The 21,356-nt window shown below is 39.3% G+C and overlaps 1 protein-coding gene across 1 annotated transcript in view; it reads left to right on the top strand.

Annotated features, from left to right (window-relative positions):
- Positions 1–6,532: 6,532 nt before the first annotated feature.
- nectin3b (nectin cell adhesion molecule 3b) overlaps positions 6,533–21,356 on the top strand; it is a 37,926-nt gene continuing 23,102 nt past the window's right edge. Inside the window, exons 1-2 of the mRNA XM_020047985.2 lie at positions 6,533–6,560; positions 6,946–6,996. Coding sequence (XP_019903544.1) covers positions 6,533–6,560; positions 6,946–6,996 — 79 coding nt within the window. The remainder of the gene's footprint in view (positions 6,561–6,945; positions 6,997–21,356) is intronic.

Below are 21,356 nucleotides of genomic sequence, written 5' to 3'. Positions count from 1 at the left end.
TCTCTCCCAGGTGACTATGAATGTCAGTGCACGATGTGATCAGACAGTGTCAGCAAGAACAGTCCATCGAGAAAAACCAAGAGAGGGATATTATAGTAGGGGTGCAGTGCATAAACTCGTCATTAGACAGACAAATAAAGGCTATTTGAGAATTCAGTGTTGCAAAAATTGGCACTGGGATAGGGTCACCATATTCCTCACAGTGCATGTGCTGCGTACACCAAGAGAACGGTGCAGGTATAAATGATTGACCACTACAGTGAGGGGGGGGCAGAGGCTCTGTGATGATGTGGGGTGGGGGGGGACTTTCCTTGCATGGTTTGTGTCCACTTGAAGGATAGATGCATTGCAAAATCATTACACAGTTATTCTGAGTGATCACCTTTATCCTGGTAAAACCTTTCTATCCTGATGGGTGTGGTCTCTTCCAGGATGAGAGCGCCCCCATCCACAGGGCATGAGGGGTCACTGAATGGTTTGATGAGTATGAAAATTGTGTGACATATGCTATGGCCTTAGCAGTCAACATATCTCAACTCATTTTAACACCTATGGGAGATTTTGGACTGATGTGTTAGACAGCACTCACCATCATCAAAACATAAAATGAGGGAATATCTTTTGGAAGAATGCCCATTCCGTTGAACACACCCACTCTCCCCACTCAATGAAAAGAGAGGCCTTTCGACACGCCCATTCCGTTGAACACACCCACTCTCCCCACTCAAGGAAAAGAGAGGCCTTTCGACACGCCCATTCCGTTGAACACACCCACTCTCCCCACTCAATGAAAAGAGAGGCCTTTCGACACGCCCATTCCGTTGAACACACCCACTCTCCCCACTCAATGAAAAGAGAGGCCTTTCGACACGCCCATTCCGTTGAACACACCCACTCTCCCCACTCAATGAAAAGAGAGGCCTTTCGACACGCCCATTCCATTGAACACACCCACTCTCCCCACTCAATGAAAAGAGAGCCTTTTCGACACGCCCCTTCCTTTGAACACACCCAGTAGCCAACACTCAGGGGCTCCCAACGTCACAGCCGATGTTGCAAACGATTACCAACTAACTGATCTACAAGAACTGAAAACCTTGCATTATACATGCGTAATCCTTATTAGAGACGACTCCATCAGTCCCTCTTTACCCATGATATATGTAAGTCTTAAAGCACGGGAGGTGATTTTTGGATACATCACTTAGTCAGGGTATATTGGCATCGTACTACAAACGCTCTGAGATGCCTCACTGCTATTTTAAAACAGTTACCAACTCATTAAGGACTACAAAACGTTTCTGTAATGTCTTCTCATATACCAAGGCTCTCAGACAATTAGCATTACATTTTCCTGTAGTCGTTAGGTTATATTAATATGTCACTATCTGCATTAATGTCACAGTCTCCAACTCTTCTCAGAAATTGCAATGATAAGACAAGGGTGTGAGTTCAGTTGAAGGGAAGTGGTTGAAACATGTTAAATGATAGGTGTCAATCAGTTCATTGGACCACACACCGTAACCACTGTGTGAGTGCTCATCATGATATTAGAGTGCGGTTTATCATCTGAATCGAAACTAACCTATCTTTTAAATTGAATGCATTACACCTATGGTCTTGCTGCCTTGATGGTGATTCCATAAGGGTTTAACGTTATTGCGATTCCGTAAGGGTTTAGATTCCTCATGAGTAAACATGAGTATAATGCTAAAGAACTATAATAGTAACTTGGCAAGAATAGAGTAGTGTACAATCTTCAAAGAATACACAAAAGTGTCCCTGAAAAAAAAGTTGTCTAATGAAAACTCCTTGGCAATACAGACTGCTGTTATCAAGAACACTCAAAGGACACTATCTATCCATCAATCCACTCAACCTGGTCTGGGAAACTGGACGATAAGTGTTCCATTTTCTCCCTCTACTTTCTTCAAGACTTGTTATGCTCCATATTCCCAGAGCAGACTGATAGATGTTTGTAGACAGATGGATGGGTAAACATAGAGAGGAGGAGAACCAGAGAATGGACGTTTTAAAAACAAAGAAAGGGGGACTTGCACTTATTACATAGATCTTTACTTGGCCAATACCACCCACACTCCAGCCCTCTCTGGCCCTGCCTGAAGAGCCCTTAAGGCTTACACAACATTCCACACAGAGACAATGTGCCCAGTGAAAGAGAACAATGTGAACACCAGTGTTTGCAGGACGGGATGTTTGTTGTTGCCACAGGACAGCACAACACATTTTTATTAAACAGACTCCACAAATCATTCATCAAAATGTGGTTATTATGGTTTTTGAAAGTTCTTACACAAACGCTTTTCTTCCTCTGTTGTCGATTTTGTTCTATTGTATTATGTTGCTACCATGGAATTTGTGTAACAGATATGACCTCTTATTGGTCACTCTTTAACTCTCTTATTGGTCACTCTTTAACGAATAACCCTTTTGGCAAATACATGCCAAAGGGGTTATTCCACTGATATATTTCTTCTACTTGTTACCCATCTACCAATCAATGCTCTTCTTTATAAAACTTACCATGAAATAATATTGTCTCGGTAGTTGAATCTGTCTTTGAAATTCAGTACTTGAGGGAGGGACCTTACTGATGTTGTACGTATGGGAAGGTATAGTCTTTTAAAATTAAATGTACTGTAAATCCCAGTGATTTACTACATTATACTTTTTTAGGATCACTTGCTGCCTCATGACCTGGAAGACTTTTGAATTTCTTCTCTGTATCAGAGAACTCCCAAAGAAAATGTGTCTGTGAGCTGACATGACCTGAGTTATAGTGAAAGACAATGAGTCGAAACACAAAAGCAAGCCTACTTCTGAATGGCTGAAAAGCCACACATTTGAAGTGGTGGAATAGCCGAGTCATTGTCCAGACCTAAACCCAGTTCAGATGCTGTGGAAGGATTTGAAACAAACAATTGATGAAAAGTTAGAACACTTCTGCACGGAAGATTGGGGCAAAATTAGCCCAACCAGTTTTAAGGGTAGCTAAAAGTAACACAACCAGTTGTTTGACAATTACTTTTTCACAGGGGGTCAATTCAGTTGGTTGTTGCATACATTTGTTTAATATGTAAATGAATTAAGTATACAAACCATGTGTGGTATTTGTATATTTAATATTAGGCTATGGTTGAAGATCTGAAAGTATTTGTAAGGTTTTCTCCCTATGTGTTGCCCAATTCAGTTCCTTTTTTCACTGTGTTTCTTTAGCATTCAGCCTAGTGTCATTCCTGAACACAGCTTGACTCCTGTGTCCAGTTACTGTCTGTGTTTACACCTTTGTTTCTTCACACCTGCTCTCATTAGCACAGTATTTAGTTCTGGCCATTTGTGTTAGTTCTTTGTGAGGAATTGTTTTGTTTTTCTATTCTACTGAGCCTGTTTTGGATGATCCTATTAGCATAGTTTTTGGTTTTTGTGTACCGACTGTTCTAGCCTGTGTTTTCTCGTCATTGATTAGCCTATTCCTTCTGTACTGTAGCTAGTGATCTGACCTTCTGCCTGTTTTTGGACTACTCCTTTGCCTGACCCTTTGGATTCTCTGCCTACTTTGACATCCCGTGTAAGCGACCATTTGCCTGTACCTGTACCACAAGACCGCCTGCTCCTACTGTGTTGTTGGGAAAAATTTAAATAAACATCTGCCGAGCTCTGCGCTTGAAACCTACACTCTCCCTTCCTGTGTTGTATTCATTCCAGTATTCATTAAATTAAATATACAAATATCTATACTAAATGTGCACATTTACAGTATCATTATAGTATATCAAGATGCAAATAGGTTAAAAGGGTTTTAATGTATTTATTCAGTTTAGAGTTTGCAGGTGGATTGATGGTGAGCATAGTGAAATTACTCTCTACGGTACAGGTGGACTGTTGTTGATCAGGGGGTGATTGTTATGTTCTGCCCAGCTCCCCTCCACCTGCTGGGGGACAGATTTCTGGAAAATTTGGTGACTGTCAGTGTATGATTGTACCTTTGTTTAGGAAAGATTTTTGTACAACATACGCCTTGGGAATATCTTAATGTTTGTTATCTTTATGTTGTTTCTCTTTAATTTTTTGTGTCCTTGCTTTCAGACAGAGTTGATATCCTTTTACATGTGTTCTAGATAAGCTGATCTTGAAATGAAATGCTTTAATGCATTTTTGTTTTTAGATAAAATTCTAAGATTTTTTTTATCAACAATCTTTGACAATCAAGGAGTAATTTCTTTCAAATGAAAGCCCCACATAGTATTCGGGAAAATGTGGATCAGCAGTGTAGCCATATTGTCTAATTTGCATATATTGTAACAATATTTCAGAACCATTTTTAATACAACAACATCTTGTATTTGGGTGCACATTCCAAAGTAAAGGGTTAATTTTGATTTAAACTCAGAGGCCAGTTTATTAGGTACACTCATTTAATGTTTGTGTAACTTTTGAACATGCCTGTCCACACTAACTGTTCCAACACTATAATGGAGATGAAATGCCAGCACATGTAGATGCAAAAGATGCAACTTCACAAATGGTTTTCCTACCAACAAGAATGGAGTCAAAAAAACTAAACATTTATTTTATGTGTGCTTGTAGAAAAGTTTACTCAAACTCTACAGGCTTACTAAGAGTCTTAATGTAACATTTAGTCAAGGTTTTTAGTTATTCAAAAACCTCCAAATATACTATATTTTATCTTACTAAAGTGTTAATAAAACCTCCCAGAAAAATGTGTATGGAACCAGAGTAAAACTTTCTCAGAACCACCATGCAAACAAAATACTGTCTAAATATTCTCAGCTACAGTAAGGCAATGTTATCAGACGTTAAAGAAGCTGTTTTACTGGTCAGGAAACTAATGGCTTATTTACCATATAACCAATGTGAAACCAAACATTTTTTATTTCAAAGCTTTCAATTAACAAAAATACTATATGAACACACACAGTAAAGACCGGTCTATTGAAAGGTCAGATGAGTGATGTGTTTGTCTGTGGTTTGTGGAAACTAAGCACTGGGGATCAAGAGTAGAGGGCTCTGCAGTCTGGTTTCTAAATGTACATGGTCATAGATTTATGAGAGAGAGGGGCAAGTAGAAATATGACAACATATTGATATTCCGTCAACCATAAACAACTTCCATATAAACTGAAATGATGTGTTCGATTGACAAGGCAAGCTGCTCTTTTGATATCTTCTAGTCAAGTAATTTACCTACTGCACTGGAAATGCAATATTGAAATAAATTTTATTTAAGATAAACATGATTACATTGTGAAATTCTATGTCACCACTGTGTGAATGAAGATCAGTGGTACTGTGCAGAAAAGGTTAAAACACGGCAGAGAGATGTGAAAGTTAAGAAAGAAGAATATTTGTAACAGCCAGAGCAGTCATAGTAGATTGAAATAGAACACAGTGTCGAGTTTCAGGTCTCAGTTGATCTAATCCTTGGCAGATGAGAAGGGCTTGTCCAGTGCCGAATGAGGGCCTTTGCCTTCATGCACATTGAGGCGAAGCCACCTGGACTCTGCTGCTGGGGTCACTGACAGCCAAGATGTTCCTTATGACAGCCACTCACTGGCTGTCACCCGTGTTGAGGGGTTGTAAGAGAGTTTTGGGAAACTTTGAAATCATTGTATTTTGAAAATCCCATGAGTGTGGTATAATCATAGATCACAAAGGGTCCTTAAATGAAACAAATAAAGCATGTGTCTGTTCCACTCTTTCTCATCATCAAAACTTTCCAACAGACTCCCTGACAGGAAGACTCAGGACAAGGCTGCATTGCATCAGAGTACTGGCTGACTGTCCTCTAGCCTGTTGCTAAAGCATTCCTTGTTGTGGATAATCACATGCTCTCTTATTTCCCCCAGTAAAATAATAGTGTCTGAGCATTTTAACCCCGTTATTAATATAATTCTGAATCCTATGACGTATATCTGAGAATTCAATACCCGGACGTTGTCTTTTTCCTTGGTTCTGGACAGAAAAGTGTACCTAACATCCTTAGCAATGGCTAGGACACCCTTTAAATTGATTTATTTGATATTATGAATCAGAGGGAAAGACGTGGAACACATCCAAACACAAAAAAGACACCCCTGGCCCGTCTCACACTGTGCCAGGGTGTGGTTGAATAGGTTGGCAAGGGAGCAAAATGTGTCCCTGGTGGCTCTCTAGAAGACAATATGAGACTCAAATTAAAGCACTGACCTGGATAGTTTCCAGGGTGGCCCCCACAATTGCTGTTTGCAAGGATTAGCTAGTTAATTTCTGTACGCCCCAATTAGACTGGCGGCAGGGAGGTGGGGGCTGGTGCTCTAGTTGTTAAAGAATGGCAGGGGGAAGGGCGCACAGATTGGGTTTTAGGAGAGCAGTAGTGGTGGGGGGTTACCAGTAGTTCAGGGGATTATGTCTGATGCTGGTCTGGAGTTAACTTGCTTTCAGACAGAGGGAACTGGTCAACATATCGGAAACAGACAGAGTAACATTTAGACTGGGGAGCAGAGATAGGCCAATGAATGTGAATGGACACGACCAAACTGGCAAGTGTGCCACACTCACGGTGCTGCATTGTCCATTCTATGTATGTGTCTGATTAAACCCTTTCTGAAATATATCAATGTGTGATATGCCTTTAACCAAAGATGTGTTGGTTTTGTGTAAGGGGTTGTAGGAGTATTGCTTTCCAAAAATATAAGATAAGTTAAATCGGGTGCCTGGTGAAGATAAATGCAAGAGAATTTCAACTTAATCTCTATACATTTTCAGTTAATTAATTGTGTTATTTTTATTTACCATTTGCCAGGGGAAATCAACACCCGTTTAGAAACATAGCACGCAGGGGTTTATAACCTCAGCAGAAATATGTACATGATTTTTTTTAAATAAGGATAGATGACGTAATCTATTTATTAGACCATTTTCTAGGATGGTGTGGTGGAGGGATTGTCTCTCATTTGGCTGTATCGCTGGAATCAGGTGAGCACCCCCATCGCTGCTATAGTGGTACAGTCGAATTGCAATTTGGAGTTGTTGCTGAGGAGGTTTCATAGTCCAGCAGGCAGGCTAACGTGTTCGGTGGAAGACGGCTCTACTTTCAAAATGTTCCTGATTTGCTTAAGGAATTACTCGCTTGTCAAAGGACAGAATGCAGTATTTATTTTTCTTCTGTACATCTTGACAGGTATGTTAAGCATTATGGCAGCTCGGTAACATTAGTTATTAAAAGATTTTGGGAAGTTCTGAGAGTGCAGCCTGCAGTCTTCCGTGCGACTCGGGTAGTCTGTAGGCTACTTGACTTGGCAGTCCTCAGTCTTACACAGTATGTAATATATATGCTTTAGTTGTTCATTTGATATTGTTGTTCTGTATTGTTTCTTTAACAAAGACTGACTTGATTACATTTCTAAATACCATTCATGGCAATGCAATGGAAGGGTTACTTTTGTTGAGAACTTTAGCGCTGGAATGATGCAGCTGCGGATGATGTGATCCGTCCGCAGCTACCATGGAAACATTCACATAGGAAACCACTAAGGAGCAACAGTGAAGTGCTCTTGCCGGGCAAACTTTGAAGAGCAACATTCGGTCACAGCATCTGTACTCTGTTCTTCTTTAGCCACACTGAACGCGTCTGATCCAACTACTGAAACGTATAGGCTACTTCAGTGAAGTTCTTAAAATTAGGGCTAGAGCGCAAAAGAGACTAACGAACCGTCCATCACGCTCCTGTATAATATATTGTTGTGGCTCACCTAAGTTGTCTATCCTACTAGTATGTATTATTTTGCGAAGCTAGCTGTTAGTAGCCTAGGTCCGAGACAGATTGTACGGTATTCTGTTTCTCAGTCTAGTTAGGGGTGAACGATTTGAGGATTTTTGGAGTCGAATCTAACTCATGTGGTCCACTCTTATTCGACTCCCCAAAACATTGAAATTGGTTCACCGAGCCAGCTAGACAGGTTGGGCGGGTGGTTGCTTCGACCGAATTATCTCCAAGGTGGTCATCAGATATTCGCTTGACGACCCCCGTTTGTGCATCGTTCTATAAGCAGAGACAAAAGACATACAATGTATGCAGGCTGCAAAAAAAATACATTTTATTCCACAAATGTCTACTCTCTAAGCACTCCAGCTACTTACCTTGCTCGCTATCTACAAACATGTTATATTTGTTTTTGTTTTTTTGCGATCTATTAGCACTCCAATAAAACTACGTTTCTACAAAAAGGTCACTTTGCCGCCACCTTTGTGTGGAAGTACATGTAAATTAATTTAAACTTTTTTGAGTGCGACTACCTAGGGGAAAACGTGTTTGTTGATAGGAAGAGATGCATTGAAACCTCCGAATTGTAAATGGGGTCCATACAGATTTACTAGAGTTCGACCGATTTTTCGCTGAACTGCTTATTGGGAGACCAAAAAAGTAGATAATCTGGCGATTAATCGTTATAAATATATATTTTTAAGTAACCTAATAACAACTAAAACAATATTGAATGAACCATGAACACTTAATGTACATTCTTATAGATGGATGTAATGGATTTAGTCTCAAATAAATAATGAAATATGTTCAGTTTGGTTTAAATTATGTTAGGCAAAATGCAACAAGAATGGACTTGGAGCTCAAGTAAAAGTGCAATTTGTTCCATGTGCATTTCTGCCAAAAACCTTTAGTTTATGCTTCAGAGCGAATAGATTGCGCATTTTGATAATTGACCAATTAATGAACCATCGGTATTGGTGCCGAAAAGCGGGAGAGCACTGCCCGCATATCAGGCTTTTTACTAGAAACAGAGTGGGAATATATTCCATAGGAAATTAACATTTGAGGTCTGTTTGCCTTTACAATGCCTTAAGATATATTTTTTAATAATTTTCATATTTTGGATAGGTAGCTATGGAAGCGTGTAGTTAACTTAATTCAAATGTTAATGCAATCCCACATTGCATTTTTTTCTCCACTTTTGCATGCATTATTTCAGTCAATATGAAAATTTAAGTGCAATCATGTGATTTGTGATAGAATAGAAATTAATAAAAAAATTAGCTGAATTCTGTGATCATTAATAATGATGATATTGACCCATTAGCGTTTATAAACTTAATTAATATTAAAATTAATATTGCTTTCAATATGATCTGCCAAATCCAGGGCCTGTAAGTACTAAGATTCCATTGAGTGTGTTTGTGGACTTCTTTCTCCATTTACTAGGCTAACAATGATTTAGCAATGGTCTAAAGCAGTGGTATACAAATCTGTCCCTCAACGCCAGGTCTACTCCATTTTTCCATTGCAACCCCCAATCAGTGACTTGGGCTTCTGTTCTACCTCATCACTAATTGTACCCACCTGGTGTCCCAGGTTAAGTCCCTGATTAGGGGGTTACAATGCAAAAACTGAGTGGATCTGGCTTTGGGGGACAGATTTGAATATCACTTGTCTAAAGGATGGTCCTCCATGACAATGGATGGAATAAACATATGGCAAATTGGTCCAATTGGTTTGGTATAGTCAGCACCTGTCACTGGTATTGAAAGCATTGCTTTCAGACAAGAGGGTATTAATTGATGGATTAAGGGTATGTGTGTGCAGTTTGGGCTAATTTAGGGTTTCCCAAACTGGGGCATCACAGGGTTGATGTAGCACTAAACAGCTTATTCAAATAATCATATCATCATTAAGCTTTAATCATTTATATCCAATGTGTACTGTTTGGGTATAAACAAAAATGTGCAGGACCCTGGACCAAGTTTGGGGAAACCCCGGACTAATAATTTCACCTCTTTTGAAATGATTGACTTTCTTATCTTGGATTATTGTGTTGTACAGCCTACCCTAAAGATGACTTCCCATGAGTAATTGATGAAACATAAAAGTATCTTTAGGGAGATCAATTACTTTCCAGCAGACACTTAAATGGTATTTCTGTGGTCATTGACCTCAGTCATTAATAATAAATGGTGGTACATGTTGTAATATTTGCCTGGTTAAGCAAGGTTTTTCAACATGTTGTAAAATATGCCTGGTTAAGCAGGGTTTTTTAACATGTTATAGCTGCCTGGTTACACTGTTTCATGCGCTATAGGCTCAATAGGGCAAAACCTGTGTACCTTAGCCGGTTTTTAAGATAGGGTGATCCATTATAGAAATCTACATCAACCCACATAATTCACTGAAGTCATCACATGATACAGTTCAAAACTTTAACATTCCCATTAAGAAGTCTCACTTGCTCTAAGCTAACAATGAGCTAACATTAAAATCTTCTATGCAGTCCCATCTGCCAATCAAATATGTTAGCCTTAAAAATCCCGACCAATGAAATGTATTAAAATAAGTACAACTGGTCAGCAGAGGGATCATTTGTCAAGTTTAAGGTGGTGTATTGTATGGAGGACCAATCCTTGGAAATAAATAAATGTCCCAATAAAAACATTTCTATATAAAAATATATACAAAAAAGTGTGTGTGGGTGTTTGTGTGTGTATATATAGAGAGAGATATAGGTATATCTAGATATACACTCACCTAAAGGATTATTAGGAACACCTGTTCAATTTCTCATTAATGCAATTATCTAATCAACCAATCACATGGCAGTTGCTTCAATGCATTTAGGGGTGTGGTCCTGGTCAAGACAATCTCCTGAACTCCAAACTGAATGTCAGAATGGGAAAGAAAGGTGATTTAAGCAATTTTGAGCGTGGCATGGTTGTTGGTGCCATACGGGCCGGTCTGAGTATTTCACAATGTGCTCAGTTACTGGGATTTTCACGCACAACCATTTCTAGGGTTTACATAGAATGGTGTGAAAAGGGGAAAAACATCCAGTATGCGGCAGTCCTGTGGGCAAAAATGCCTTGTTGATGCTAGAGGTCAGAGGAGAATGGGCATGGTTTAAATGCTACGGCCTACCTGAGCATTGTTTCTGACCATGTCCTTCCCTTTATGACCACCATGTACCCATCCTCTGATGGCTACTTCCAGCAGGATAATGCACCATGGCTACTAGTGTGCATGTTTTTGACCAAACTGTCAGAAACGGACTCCATGAGGGCCTAATGTCCTCTAGTGGGACCTCTGCTCACAGCCCAGCACCGTGCAGCTCGATTAGCATTAGTCAGAGAACACCAGAATTTGCAGGTCCGCCATTGGTGCTTTGTTCTCTTCACAGATGTGTGCAGGTTTATACTGAGCACGAGACAGATGTGAAAGAGTCTGGAGACTCCGTGGTGAACGTTATGCTGCCTGCAACATCATCCAGCATGACCGGTTTGGTGGTGGGTCAGTGATGGTCTGGGGAGGCATATCCTTGGAGGGTCACACAGTCCTCCTGCTTGCCAACAGTACCCTGACTGCGGGTAGGTTACGGGGATGCAATCCTCAGACCCATCGTCAGAGCTTTCGCTGGTGCTGTGGGCCCTGGGTTCCTCTGGTGCAGCTCAATGCCCAGCCTTATATGGCCAGAGTGTGTAGGCAGTTCCTGGATGATGAAGGCATTGATGCCATTGACTGGCCCTCACATTCCCCTGACTTGAATCCAATTGATAACCTCTGGGACATTATGTATCGGTGCAACCCGATGCTGCCAAGTAACACCACAGACTGTCCAGGAGGTCATTGATGCCCTGATCCTGGTCTGGGTGGAGATTCTCCCCAGGACACCATCCGCCGTCTCATCAGGAGACATTGTTGGGAGTGCATACAGGTACAAGGTGGCCATGCACACAATTGAGTCAGGTTATGATTTGCCATGATGAAATTCACACATGTTGGAACAGCCTTGGATTTTTTAAATATTTGAATCCAGTCTTCAATCGGTCGGTGATTTTGGTTTCCATTAACTGTTATGTAATTTTGTTCTCCACGAATTACACAATATACAGTACATATTTTGATCTTTACTATAATTTGTTCATGGAGACCCAATGTGTGATTTAAGTGTTCCCTTAATTTTTAAGCAGTATACTGTAGATTTATTTTTTGGGAGTTTGCCAGGCTGTCTCACGGCTGAGTGATTTAACCTTTTTTCTGCAGTTTGGCTGAGGTCACTTCATAGTTTTGTACTTTAGTCATGCCTTCTACATGGCTTCATTGAAACAATTAAAATGAATTTAGCTGTTTAACACTAGCTCAGCACCAAGATTAAAAACAAGTACTTTTTTAATTTCAAATCAAACTGCAGCAGCCTAAGTTCTCTTACCATTTCTTGGAGTCTGCACTGTAAGACAAAAGTGACTGTTCACGTGTGCTTCCTCCCTACAACCGGTAAACACTGCCTGTGTACTCTTGAGTCAGTCTGCCTGGTATTACAGGCAGCAGTTAATGCAATTATGTATACCTTTTAATTGGGATGGAGGAGTTATGTAGGCTGTTTTAAATGTTTTTGTGTTAAGTGTATACACTGCAGTTATGTAATCTTTTATTATACTGCAGGGCTATTATTCTACTCTTATAATTTTGGTCTCAGACCATGTTTATCCGGATTTAGTTTACTTTTGATTTGTCGCTTTACAGTACGTTCACTTATATATAATTTTATTGAGTTCATTCAATAGATTTTTCTATTCACTGTAATCCTTGGTTCGTCCCCTTTTCAAAAAGGATTGGTAATAAACAACAATTGACTTGCGTGCTTTTTTTTGCCGTACCGCGTAAGCAGAGCCGGCTAAGAACAGCGAATGTATCTTACTGACTGACTGACTGGGTGACTGACTGACCCTTGTTAAATAGCGTAGTGGTTAGACACAGGTCCCCCATTCGCCTCCCGTAACAGTCTAAACGCATTATGCCTGAGGTTCAGGACAGATAAATCTTTACGTAGCTACGTAATGGGAAGCCTATAGTAAAATGATTCTGGTGGAGATTAGGATTTGTTCAGGATAGACAAACACTTTGCTGGCTTCACGATTTTCTTGTCTTTTCACTTAACAAATAGTCAGTTATCGTTAGTGATGGCCATCCAAGGCAATGGAATGGAATGGCTAATAAGCTGTTAAAACTGCCAGTGGCAAAAGCCATAAAGTTCATAGATACTATTTGTGGTGGAGGTGAACTTAATAAGAAACATTACTCAGTTTAACACAATATAATGGCTTCTAGCGACACATTGCTTGCTAATAAGCTTTTAAAATTGCCAGTGGCAAAAGTCATACAGTTAATAGATACTATTTGTGGTGAAGGTAAACTTAATAAGAAACGTTACTCAGTTTAATGCTAGTTAATGGTGTCTAACAAAATATTCAAACATGGCGTGATGTTAATGAGTGAGATAATACAATGCAAAGAGGCTATAGTAATGACCGACGTGTACAGTTCGATGGCGTGTTAGTTAACGCCAATGCCTTTCACGTGGGCAACCCGATTCGATTCTTGAGAGGGCAGCCACGATGAACACATTTTAATGCGGGCCGGCTGAACTAGGCTTGCCTGGTTTCTTGTTTAATTGTTCTTTGCGGGCAGCCTGTCGGGTTGAGCTGGGGGACAGCGGCTATGGGAAGGTGGTCCCATGCGGAAAAGAAATGTATTTTAAATATATTTGAACACATTTGGAAAATAGATTCCTGAATACATTTGGTAAATATATGTCAAAATGTTTGAAATTGGCCGCTTAAATATATCTGAAAAAATGTATTTAATGAATTTAAAAAAAGATATATCAGACAATCGGCAAGGTTTGTTTCAAACCTGCAACCTTATGTTCCACACTCAGGAGTGCTCACCACTACACCGAACAGGATTAGGTTGATAGGAGAGGCAAGTAGTGGTATTACCAAGTTTACTTTAGTAGTTAGACTTTGTGATTAAGATAATGTATTTTGGTAATGTACACATCTATAAAATGTGTTTCAAATGTGATATAATCAATACGTTGGTAATTACATTTCATCATTTTACTTTCATAGGAGCTGGAAAATGCATTTTAATATGGGCTTCAAAAAAAAATTTGTAATGTATTTTCTATAATACATTACAATTGTAATGAGAGCATTGTTGACGGTGAAATACATTTGGACAAAACTGAAATGTATTTATACATTTCAGAATAATAGCTGAAATGTATTTTAAATATAGTTACATGTATTTATACATTTTTAAATACATTTCAGAATAAAAGGTGAAATACATTTTGATACCTGAAATGTATTTTGAATAAAGATAAATGTATTTGACATATTCAGCATACATTCTACATACATTTTGCATTGCAAAAATATATTTAAATACATTTCTTTTCCGTATGGGGTGGCATGTAATCCACTGACGTTTTGTAAAAACCGGCACACTGTAAATGGAATGATTTGCAATCATCCTAGCGCTCAGTGTCTATCGAGGTCTGCCTGTCAACGAACTACTCATGGCTATCTGAGAAACCTATATAATATCTGTGCATAAGTCTAGTATAAGATGCAATCTGCATTTATCTCAAGAATAAGATCCAGTTAAGCTTTTTATCATCCAGTTAAGCTTTTTATCATAAATGATACAGTGTCAGTTTATAGAGGAATTCCTTCAAGACAAAAAAAATTTGCAATCAGTTTAAATGTCAAGCTAAATGAAATCTAACACAACTAAGCCACGGAGGTATAGGCTACATAAAAAAGTCAAGTCAGTTAAACCCAATGCGGTTACATGTTAGCGTTCTGACTGCTCCACGTCATCTGTATTATGCAGTGACAATCCCTCCAAATTGATGAACACTGCATGGTCAACCTGTGTTCACATCTAAATAGAACAAATTGTCCGTCAGAGCCTTTACGTGAAAAAGTAAATAATCTGCTCTACCATTTTCAGCTAGGTACGTTGCCATTTGTGTACTAACGTAGTCACAACAACCAAGGCATGTAAAGTCGATCTTCGCGCTCTGATACCGATCAACCAATTGTAAGGTGTTACAATCAAATACTTTGATTGTGATTGCCTCATTAGCTTAAAGACATGGAACATTTATATAAAAATAAATACAGAAAGGATATATAGTTGTGCTCAGAAGTTTGCATACCCTGGCAGTAATTGTGACATTTTGGCACTGATTTAAAAATTTGACCGATCATGCAAAACAACTGCCTTTTATTCAAGGATAGTGATCATATGAAGCCATTTACTATCACATAATTGTTTGGCTCCTTTTTAAATCATAATGATAACAGAAGTCACCCAAATGGCCCTGATCAAAAGTTTACATACCCTTGAATGCTACAGACACACAAGGTGACACACACACGGGTGAAAATGGCAATTAAATGTCAATTGCCCACACCTGTGGCTTTTTAAAATGCAAACGGTGTCTGTGTATGAATCGTCAGTTTGTTAGCTCTTACGTGGATGCACTGAGCCATGGGGAGCAGAAAGACCAGCGTAACAAGGTAATGGAACTTTATAAAGATGGAAAAGGATATAAAAAGATATCCAAAGCCTTGCAAATGCCAGTCAGTACTGTTCAGTCACTTAAGAAGTGGAACATTCAGGGATCTCTTGATACCAATCCAAGGTCAGGCAGACCAAGAAAGGTTTCAGCCTAAACTGCCAGAAGAATTGTTCAATTCATTGTGGCAATGCCACAAAAAAGCTGGTTACAATATGCCTGACAACACCTTGACACGCCTCACAGCTTCTGGCAAACTGTAATTTGGAGTGACAAGACCATATTTGAGCTTTATGGTCCCAACCATAAGCGCTATTTTTGGAGAGGAGTCAACAAGGCCTATAGTGAACAGAATACCATCCCCACTATGAAGCATGGTGGTGGCTCACTGATGTTTTGGGGGGGTGTGAGCTCTAAAGGCACATGGAATCTTGTGAAAATTGATGGTAAGATGAATGCGGCATGATATCAGAAAATACTGGCAGACAATTTGCGTTCTTCTACACGAAAGCTACGTATTGGACTTGGACTGTCCAGCACGACAGTGACCCTAAGCACAAGGCCAAGTTACAGCAGAAAAAGGTGAAGGTTCTGGAGTGGCCATCACAGTATCCTGACCTTAATATCATCGAGCCACTCTGGGGAGATCTCAAATGTGCAGTGCATGCAAGACGACCAAAGACTTTGCATGACCTGGAGGCATTTTGGCAAGTTGAATGGGAAGCTATACCACCTACAAGAATTTGGGGCCTCATAGAAAACTTTTACAAAAGACTGCACGCTGTCATTGATGCTGAAGGGAGCAATACATATTAAGAACTAAGGGTATGCAGACTTTTGAACAGGGGTCAGTTCATTTTTTTTCTTTGTTGCCATGTTTTGTTTTATGATTGTGCCATTCTGTTATAACCTACAGTTGAATATGAATCCCATAAGAAATAAGATTTTTTTTGCTTGCGCACTAATGTTTGCTTTACAAATGGTACATATATTACAAATTATCTGAGGGTATGCAGACTTGAGCACAACTGTATGTTTAATGTTACAGATGATTTATTCTTTTCACTCTACACCTGCTAAATTATTATAATGTCATCACACCCATCATCAGAAATGGTGACCACTCAATGTAATTCTGAAAAACTGGTCTGCTGCAGATCAGCAATACTTTAGAATGTTATAGAAGATTTCTTTATTTTACAACACCAAATATGGAAGAGATGCAACAATGAATGGCTCAGTCTAACTTAGCAATGGACACAACCAATAAAGTTTCTCATTGAATCAACATGGTCAAGTATAAATAAATTAAAATTGTAATACTATAGAGAAATTCTGAGAATGAAATAGGACAATGTCAATTGTATTAACATTAGATAAAAAAAAAAATCCTCATGAATTGCCCTGTTTTTCACTACGTTCTTGAGCAGTGGATGAACACCCTAGAAATGTCTGTTATGTTTTGTCAAAGGTAGAATATGTAGTGACGATTAAACAATGCTCATTCTCTTGTTTAGGGTCCATATTGCTCCTCTCTGTTTCTCACGCACACACCGTGTGACCTTGGTCCAAAGAGGTGGGACATCCCCCACAGTGACCCAGACAGGGCAGTTAGCTGCTGGGTTCTGACTGATGAGAACAGTGGGAGAGGGAAAGACGAGGAACCGTTAAAATACCATAGGGGAGCGGGGGATTACGGCCGACATTCCGTCTTAAACATCACTGCTTACTGCTGGGTCTTTACTCTCCTTCTCTTCCTTTGCTCCTCTAATCTATAGTCAGCCACTATCTATAATGTCTTGGCTCCTTCCCATTCCGTCTGCATGTCTGCCTGCTTATTGCTTGGATCGATGAGGGCACTGATGTGACTTGGGAATTGAAACATTAGTAGCTCAATCCTTTTACTGACCCCACACCCACCCTCTCAATGTCTCTAAAGTATTTGTATGTCTTTGATAGTACTGATGATAAGTATTATGAAACAGAATTGGGGTTTGTTTGAACCTTTGTAACAGTATGACAGGTTTGGGTGGATGTTTGGCTGTGTGTAGCGGGCCTATTCTAACAGTTAGACAGCGTTGGGTGGATGTTGGGCTGTGCGGGGCTGGCCTATTCTAACAGTTAGACAGCGTTGGGTGGCTGTTGGGCTGTGCAGAGCTGACCTATTCTAACGGTTAGACAGCGTTGGGTGGATGTTGGGCTTTGCAGGGCTTGTCCTGTTGTAATGGTTTGTCAGTTTTGGGTGGATGTTGGGCTGTGCAGGCAGGAACTCCAGAGGGAAAGTAGGGAAGCTGAATAAATCATGTTCTCTACACATGGAGTATTTCATCTACTTACATAACACACTACACGCATGTTTTGCATGCATGCAGACTTTCACAGAACACTGGGCCTTAACAAATCTGATGAGGAAACAGCATCATTTTTTATTGAACTCAGTAGGAATCAATGAGAACAGTCATTATGTAGACAAAGGCTTTCTCCAAAATCTTAATTAAGTGGAAATTCTAATGTAGCCTATACTTGTCAAAATAATATTGTGACTATTTTTACCAATACATTGTATTAATTTTACGAACCAACATCACGTGCTACAGAAATACAACCTCTTGCTTGACACACATTTAAATAAAGGTTAACAAACCCAAAATCTATTGTCAGTGGACTATTCTGCCCTGATTTTTTTTAACTTAATTTTCTTCTAAACATGGTTGTTTATGGTTCACCTCTGAAAACTACACAGGTTAATACATATTCACAAAATGTGGATGGGAAAAACATCTGCTGTTCATAAATGCAACTTAGCTCAGTTTAGGATTTATGTTCATTTTTTCAGATATGATTAGGAGCTCAGCAATTGCAATTGACCTGGTAGTTCAATGAAAACCTCAACAGTGGATGAGAAAAGAATGCTCACCATAATGACGTCTTCCACCATCCACAGAAGACTTCACAAGTAGAACTACAGAGTCTACATTGCAGGTTGCAAACCAATCCCTTTGCCTTGAACTTCATTCATTCTTTGAGGTGTGATTTCTATAAGATGTTGGAAATGTTCCACAAAGATGGTAGTCCATGCTGAGGTGCATTCATGACATCCCCTTCCATCTCATCCCATAGTTGCTCTAATGGGTTGAGGTCTTGCATCTTTGCCCCATTGCTTGTAGTCCCTAGGTAATGTCTTGTGCTGAAAGCCCACTGCTGCTCCATTTACCTATATAAATGCCCATAATAATGTCTTCTCACATGTCCTATCAAAACTGTGAATTTCCTCACACAACACAGCATGTACGCTTTTCGCTGATAAAAACAGGCTATCAGTGTTTTTCTGGTTGTAAGCAAACCACAATTTCCAGACTTTAATCTGTAATAAGTAATAATCAAAAGTATTCTTAAATGTACTGCCCACCTTCAAGGGTGGGAGAAGGGCTCCAGTCAGGCCAAAGTTTACAAAGCCATAATAAATTTGTCAAAAACCACAACCATATCTACCCCCCACTACAGTGGCTGTATTAAACCACAACCATATCTACCCACCACTACAGTGGCTGTATTAAACCACAACCATATCTACCCACCACTACAGTGGCTGTATTAAACCACAACCATATCTACCCACCACTACAGTGGCTGTATTAAACCACAACCATATCTACCCACCACTACAGTGGCTGTATTAAACCACAACCATATCTACCCACCACTACAGTGGCTGTATTAAACCACAACCATATCTACCCACCACTACAGTGGTTGTATTAAACCACAACCATATCTACCCACCACTACAGTGGCTGTGGTAATGCAGGAATCTGTGTTTCTTAAGCAGAAACAAAGAATGGAAATGCAGAGAAAACTATTGCATTCAGAAAATGCAGGTGTATTGGCCATAAAATTCAGTTTATTCAGTTTACATCAAGATGCATTTATCTACATGTCCCTTTCTCTTCAGGGTACGGAGTCTGTGATGGGAGAAGCTTTGAGTTGTGTTGTTGTTGCTAGGTAACGCATCCATATCATTAGTTAACGTTGGTTACTTTCGTCCCACTCGTCTCTCCTGTAACCTTTGATATTGGAAACCTATGCTGCCATTTAGTCAAATTTATTAAGAAAATTACCAATGTTTGGAACTGTTAACAACTAAACACAACCGAATTTTACTTCAATCAAAATCACATTCTGTTAATGAAACTGCAAAACATGATTTATTTATTTAAAAAAATTGCAGGAAGGTGTACCTCATTAGGAATGTGCTTAATTACCCCTATCATTCTGGCCTCTGTGACAGCAAATTAAATCAAATAATTACATCCAGTGTTCAATTATTCTTTGCAACTGAAACCAATCAAAATGCATCAAAAAGGCAATCCATTCAAGGAATAATGATCAATGGGTGTCCAGAGATTGACATTTCATTTAATGCACATTATTATAGTGTTCATATTTCATCAACACTGTCAACAGTGAAATTACTAATACTTTTTTAAAAAATGTCTATTTTTTACTGTAATATTTGATTTATAAAGACAAAGAACTATGTTCACAGAATTCTAGAGCACGGAGTGCACCATGTTTGTTAAATTAGAACACTGTTAAAATTTGAAAGAATACATTTTTGAAGGGTCTGCGTTTTGAAAATGCTTGCTTCTGAAAGCTTATGCGACTTCTGCACAATACTATTGTCATATGCAGGACTCATTTCATCATTGCAATCTGTCAATTCGCTGATACTTTATATTCAAATAATGCTTTTCTCATATGGTATCTCCCAGGTTGGTCTTATTAAGCCATGTGCATCTTGACAGTACTCTAAAATTAGAGACATGGGATCAGGGTGGTCCCCTTGAAGGGGGGGGATTGTATCAGTTCCAAATGCAGGGCATCTTTTTGTTGTTCAGTTAAAGCCCCAGATTCACACACCACACCACAATCTCCAGTCTCCTAGTGAAGTTGTACTATAGCTACCAAAGACAACAAACATGGGTGTGTGGTTGCCTTAGAGAGAAAGGGAGAGAGAGAAAGGGAAGTGGGGGGGGGGAGATGCAGAAAGCGAGAGCTGCAGAGCGATAGAGCAGGAACCAACTGCTCCTGACAGACGGTGCTAAAGTCATTAAACTCTGCTGCTTACCTGTGTTAAACTCATTAGACTCCACTGCTTACCTTTGTTAAACCAATCAAACCCTGAACCTGAAAATAAATCTTAACCTGACCAAGTGCAAAAGGGATGATGCCATTCTATATGAAAACTGACACTATCAACATTGACTAACCAACCACTTTTGACATTTTACTAATATCGTTCATCGCGATACATAACCCATTGGGCCCTATCAGGAAAAAGTGAAATTGAAGTTGATGCTTTTGGTAATGCGTGACCCGTTTATGGGAAAATAGTCAATGTTAAAGGTAATAATAAAGTAGCTGTACTGATGTTACAAATGTATTGTTTGATTAGTTCTATAAGATTCACAAATGCAATAGGCCTAATTTAGTTAGCTTTAGGTCTTCGGTAGACATGCCCGCTTAGTCTGATTCATTGCAACGGTGGCAAAAAGTTAGTTTTTCTCTGCAATTATTGTGGCTGAATTGTTGAATGGTCAGATGAGTTACCACTGCAGTTGATCGTGAGTTGTTTCTGCCTTTCTGTGATCCTTTTGTCAGATGTGGCCAGGCTCATCTTGGTGGTATATGTAAAGCACATATACTGTAATGTGTTGGAACTTCCCATACCCTCAGATAGTCATTAACAAAAAACGAAATAAAGCGGGACGGCTGAAAATAACGGCACCAGAGATATTACCACAAGTATTGGTGTTGTTTTTCTTTGTCAAAACTAAGAGTATCACACAAAATGAACAAAGAAAAATTAAATCATCCTCTCCTGGACTTTGTAAAACAAAGGAAATCAGAACTACACAAACTAATACTGTTCTGGCTATCTCCAACCAAACAGGAAAATTAGCTCTC

This window comes from Esox lucius, chromosome 7 (genome assembly GCF_011004845.1).
Source record: "Esox lucius isolate fEsoLuc1 chromosome 7, fEsoLuc1.pri, whole genome shotgun sequence".
Lineage (NCBI taxonomy): Eukaryota > Metazoa > Chordata > Actinopteri > Esociformes > Esocidae > Esox > Esox lucius.
Note: the sequence above shows the minus strand (reverse complement) of the source record. Positions and strands in the feature narration are given on the sequence as shown.